Source organism: Aspergillus melleus, assembly GCF_016097325.1.
Source record: "Aspergillus melleus strain CBS 546.65 chromosome Unknown contig7, whole genome shotgun sequence".
Classification (NCBI taxonomy): Eukaryota; Fungi; Ascomycota; class Eurotiomycetes; order Eurotiales; family Aspergillaceae; genus Aspergillus; species Aspergillus melleus.
Genome location: NW_025763376.1, coordinates 2,995,496 through 3,001,674, shown reverse-complemented (window position 1 = coordinate 3,001,674; position 6,179 = coordinate 2,995,496). Strand labels below are relative to the sequence as shown.

Below are 6,179 nucleotides of genomic sequence, written 5' to 3'. Positions count from 1 at the left end.
TTAGCGCTTACCCTTGGCCTAGGATTGTAGGTTACTCTGCCTTTAGGAAGGCTTCACTGCACTCTCTTCTTAACAAAGCTCTGCATGCAACATCATGAAAGTGTGATATTTTCGGAAATTCAAATTGAGACGCCTAGGCTCCGCGTACTGGCACCGCAGCATGGCGAAAATAAAATCCCTCTCGCACGATGCGTACACTGTGGGATGGATCAGTGCTCTACCGATCGAAATGGCAGCCGCAAGAGCAATGCTCGATGAAGAGCATGGCAAATTACCCCAGCCATTATCCGACAACAATAGTTATGCACTGGGTGAAATCCGAGGCCATAATGTGGTGATCGCTTGCTTGCCTTCAGGCGTATATGGAACCACATCCGCGTCTTTTGTGGCCTCGCAAATGTTGTCAACATTTCCTTCCGTCCGCTTTGGGCTAATGGTCGGCGTCGGGGGTGGGGTACCTGGCAATGGATTTGATATTCGACTAGGGGATGTGGTGGTCAGCAAACCCCAAGGTGGATTCGGAGGAGTCGTACAGTATGACCATGGAAAGACCGTTGCAGATGGGGGTTTTGAGCGTACGGGTATGCTCAATAAGCCGCCTGCCGTGCTGCTTACCGCAATTTCCGCCCTGGAAACGGAGCATCTAATGGGTTCTGGACAAGTACAGGAGTTTTTGTCCCAAATCAGGGCCAAGTTCCCTCACGTCTTCGATTTTGTCCATGGAGACCAACGGAAAGATATTCTGTTCGATGCCGATTATGATCACACGGGGGCAGAGACGTGCGAAAGTTGCGATGAGGCCAGACAAGTCCACCGAAGTCTTCGGGCTACGTCCGCCCCGAGAATCCATTACGGCTTGATTGCTTCTGGAAATCAAGTAATGAAGCATGGTGGATCTCGGGACCGGCTTGCCCGGGAACTGGGAATTATTTGTTTTGAAATGGAGGCTGCAGGACTGATGGATCAGTTTCCTTGTCTGATAATTCGAGGCATATGTGACTACGCCGATTCCCATAAGACGAAAGAATGGCAAGGCTATGCTGCATCAACCGCCGCGGCATATGCGAAAGAACTCTTATCCGTTGTTTCTGTTCCTCTCACTGAAAATACACGAAGGGCATCCGAGGTTCTTCATCTCGGTTAGTGCATGGTTTCTTACTTTTGCAGACTTTCAACACAAGGTAGCTGATAAACATGTTCTGATCTAGAGAAATACCGTATTCCATTCAATATGAAAAACATTCCTTTATCGATTAACTTTCTTGGACGTGATACCGAGCTAGATCGTCTGCGGCAAATTTTGGACTACGAGAACGCCAACATGCGCAAAATAGCCGTGCTTCACGGGATGGGAGGCATTGGCAAGACACAAATGGCAATTCAATTCTCGAGAATACACAAGGGTGATTATACTTCGATCTTCTGGCTGAATGGAAAAGATCGCGGGGCATTGATACGGTCTTTGGCGATGAATGCACCCAGAATTCCAAAAGACCAACTGCGGTGTACGATAGACACCCCAAAGAACGAAGTTGAGGAAGAAAGACTAGCCCAGGAAGTTCTCAAATGGTTTTCCATCGAGGGTAACTCCAAATGGCTACTGATATTTGATAATGTCGATAAATACTCATCATCCGAAGTTCCCCGTGATAGTGATGCGTACGATATTGGTGAATTCTTTCCTATTGCTGATCAAGGATTCATCGTCATTACGACCCGTCTAAATCAACTTACAGAGATTGGCACTCCTCTCAGAATTGAGAAGCTAGCCCCGGAGATGGCCTTTGAACTTCTCCAGCGATGCTCTGGTTACCGGGGATTAGTTTTCGGTGGCAGTGTTTCTGGGCAGGGGCCAAGCTCGGACATTAAACGGCTGTTAGCTAGATTGGATGGTCTTCCTCTTGCTATAGTCATTGCAGGGTCTTTCATGCGCAGAACAGGCATGCCACTTTCTAAGTATTTGCGACATTACGAGGACTCCTGGTACAGCCTTCAAACTGGCTCTGAGCCTCGACTTGGATATGATCATGGAAATATGATCACGGCGTGGACAATCTCATATTATGAGATCAAAAAGAGAAGTCACAAGGCAGCATTTTTACTTCGTGTGTTCTCCTATCTAAGCAATCACGATATTTGGTTTGAACTGGTTCAGAGTGCCGCTAAGAGCCTTGAGATTCCAACCTGGTTCCGGGAGAGTGTGTCGGATGAGATCTCATTCTCTAGAATTATCCAGCATCTCGTCGAATTTTCAATGATACAGACTCAGGAAACCGGGAAATGCTACTCAATACACCCCGTCATCCAAGACTGGTGTCAGAACATTCCCAGTACCTCGGAGAGAGAAACCGCAGACCACGTGCACCAGCTCAAAAAGGTCTCACTTGTTTCCATTGGATTTTGTATACCTCCGTCAACTGAACCGGAATACTGGGTTCTGCAGCAGCGACTCCTCGCCCATGCCGATGCAGCACGGCAGATAGTGAAACGTGACAAGGAATTCCTCCTGGACCGGGAGGTCTTGTATTCCATGCTAAAGATTGCGGATCTGTACTCAGATCAAGACAGGTTGGAAGATGCAGAAAGCATGTATAACATTGCGCTGGTGGGTTATGAGAGCGTTCTAGGGTCACATCATCCGGATACCCTACACACCGTCGACAATTTAGCCTGTCTGTATCGGCAACGGGCAAGGTTTACCGAGGCAGAGATTGCATACCAGCGAACATTGGAAGGCTATAGACATACTGTTGGGGCTGAACATAAGCTCACTCTCGGTACGGCGAATAATCTTGGACTTCTTTTCAAAGACCAGGGTAAACTAATCGAAGCGGCGGCGATTTTTGAAGAGACTCTTCTGGGATTTGAAAGATCTGTTGGTCCAAGAGATTTGTTCACTCTTATTCTTGTCACCAATTTAGCCATTACCTATCAGTCCCAGGGGAAGTTAACAGACGCTGCAAGATTACATCAGAGAGCGCTCGATGGTTTCGAGAAATCACTTGGATCAAATCACCCGAATACCCTTCATGTGGTCAATAATCTGGGAATAAATCTACGACATCGGGGAAAATTTGCAGATGCTGAAAAGATGTATCGACGAGCTTTTGATGGATATACCAATGTCCTAGGGCCAGACCATACAGACACTCTAATGGCGGCAAACAATCTGGGAGTCCTCTTTAACTATCAAGGAAAACTTCAGATGGCGGAGGAAATGATTCAATATGTCCTTGCTGCTCGCATGAGAAAGGTTGGTGCAGAACATGCGGATACTCTCACGTCCATGAGTTCATTAGGAAGCATCTACCAGGATGAAGACAAGCTCAACGAGGCTGACGAGGTACTCTTGGGGGCTCTTTCTGGTCGTGAGGTTGCGCTTGGTCCCAGTCACGAAGCCACCCTCAGCATAGTAAACAAACTGGGATTTGTTTACAAATATCAAGGAAGACTCACAGAGGCCATTGAGATGCACCAGAGAGCACTTGATGGGTATAAGGCTTATAGCTTAGCGCATGTGGGGTATCTTGAAGCCTTGGGTGGGTTGGGAGAAATATACTGCTTACGAGGCGATCTTGATGAGGGCGAAGCCATGTACCAGGCCGCCCTTAGCTCCCTTGGCTCTGAAAAAGCTTTTAGCAACGACTCTTCCTCGATCATGCTAGTGGAACTTCGCACACGCCATCGTCTCGCCAATTTACATAGAGACAAAGGCCATCTGGACAAAGCAGAAACTGGATATCGCCAGGTTATCGCTGAGCTTGAGATGGAAATTGGGGCTCAGCATAAAGATACACCAGAGGCCGTGGATGACCTTGGAGTTCTCTTTGTACGGAGCGGGCGATTACATGAAGCCCAAACGATGTTTGATCGGGCTTTCCAAGGATTTGAGGAAAACCTTGGACCGCAGCATACATACACCCTCCGCACTGTTCTTCATCTAGGCAATATCCACGCACGGCGAAGAAAGTTCACAGAGGCAGGTATTCTCTACTCACAAGTATTGGAGGGGTTGCAGGCAAAGCATGGTACTAGTCACTACCTTTACCTGCAAGCTCTGTCTGATTCAGCGAACATCCTTAAGTTACAGGGGAGAAAGGAAGAAGCGGCTGCTACGTACTATCAGCTGTTAAATAGCCGAGAGCGGATCTATGGCTCTGAGCATCCAGAGACACTGAAAGTTTTTACCAATCTTCACGAGCTCCAGAGAGCCCCGCCGGGTTATATCAATTGCAATCAAGCGATATTACTAAGTGGTAGCCTCTTTCTGTTGATTCTCTTCCTTTTTGGGAACCTTGAGCTGAGTTCGTTGGGTCAATGGGGGTTTCTGGAGTGAAGCTATGGTTCTTTTGTATAAAGAGTTTATACATATGGCCTCTGTATTATGGTTGTCGCGGCAGAAGGCCAATGCCTGAGTGAGTGTCAACTTCAGTCGATAGATTCCCGAGCCTTAGATCAGCCAAAAACTCAACTGGCTACTACGAGACATCCCTGAGCATGACGTCCTAAATTTGCTATAAGGCTCCTCGTTTCAGCGAGTTCCGCCTCAGATTTGCATAGGTTTTTGGAAGTCAGTCACAAAACCCACGGATTAAGGTTTGAGGACAGGGCATGTGCAATACTTTCCCCTTGGTCTCATTTCGTTTGTTTCACTGCAGTGGGAAGGTTTTTTTTTTTTTTTTTTTTTTTTTTTTTTTTTTTTTATTGGGGCACAGAAAAGCAAAATAAAAATACAGAAAACAAAAGAAAGAATTTCAAATATACAACAGTCAGGATTCGCTGGTGGTCACCCACCCAACTACTAACTGACCGGCGTGTGGCTTGAGTACGGCTGAGCGGACGGGAAGCCCTATTTTCCACACCCTATGGTCGTATATGAAGATTCTTAGCTATTAGTAGGTTGATAAAGGCAAAGAATTATTTCTAGGCCAAATTCAAGATCGTTTTCTCGTTCATTTACCTGGCACCGCGATCGATGATCTATATAAACGGTCGGTCCAGGCGAAGGATCATGGTCGATCTAGTATGTATACTAACTAAAAGTATGCCCGAATCGTTGAATAATCTCTAAATAGTTGAGAACTTTCCTATATTTAACACGTAGACGAGTGTTATGGGACTTGTATCTATAGTTATTTGTCTTGGTTAAGCTCCATTTATTGCTACAGTCCTTGATAAACGAGGTAAGGTACCATGTTCGACCCGATTGAAAGAACGGCAGCGAATAATAATCATAGAAAAGATTTGAAAGTCTGTCTAATTGTAGCATGAAACCGACGCATAGAAGAATTTTGCTTTCGCGATAGGATAGTCATAGATGGATGGAAATCGGGCATATGGGCTTGCCTCTTACACAAGACTCAACTTCAACTTCATATGAGAATAAATTACAACGCGCAAGACATCGTCTCCGTAGAATCCCCCTTTCCTTCTAGAAATGTATAATTTAGAACACCCCCTTTTAGTCGCACTCTGTCAGTGACTGCGTATATTAAAATATATTAAGATTGACAACGGTGTACGGAGTAGGATTCGCTGGCGATAGACCGAGTTAAAAGGAGATCACGGCTCCAGTCAATAACTTTAATATGCAAGACTTCATTTCGGATTAATAAAATTGTATATTGACAGATATAATATTACGAATGGGATCCAGGCTATCGTAATAGTATTTCTAGATTATTTGATATCAGAGTAACTGAAAATGGTGCGAGATATGTTGCCCTCGAGATTCAAAACTCAAAAGAGGATTCGAAGTAAACACCGCTTACATTTCCAGAGAAGATATCTTTAGTGCACTCCGTGAATTGTCAATAACATTTAGAATAATATCAGTGCGAAAACAACTGCCGATCGAGACCTCAAAACCGGGCTACAGCAGTACAAACATCCGTCTAAGTGGACCATCGAGTGGGTCAGGAAATCGTCTCCTGAACCGCGCCTGGAGCTGTCTCAATCGTGAAATGACACTAATCTTAAACTCACCCGTTGGCTCCGTACGGAGCTGCGAGCCTGCGACATCTTCCGTCGGCGGCGGATTCCATGTGTCGAGTCAGTGTGTGTGTCGACAAATCCGTTCCAATCCCCCCACTACATGGTTGATGGATGAAACAAGTCCGTGTTTTGCCAGCCACAGGGGCATATATGCAGAATCGCCGCCATGACCTTCTCTTCGAAGC

At 46.0% G+C, this 6,179-nt stretch overlaps 1 protein-coding gene across 1 annotated transcript; it reads left to right on the top strand.

Moving 5' to 3' along the window:
* Positions 1-229: 229 nt before the first annotated feature.
* Positions 230-4,336, top strand: LDX57_011991 (uncharacterized protein; the record flags this gene model as incomplete). Its single annotated transcript, XM_046093722.1, has 2 exons — positions 230-1,139; positions 1,209-4,336. The coding sequence occupies 2 exons, from the start codon at positions 230-232 to the stop codon at positions 4,334-4,336; spliced, it is 4,038 nt and encodes a 1,345-aa protein (XP_045949700.1).
* Between the last annotated feature and the right edge of the window lie 1,843 nt (positions 4,337-6,179).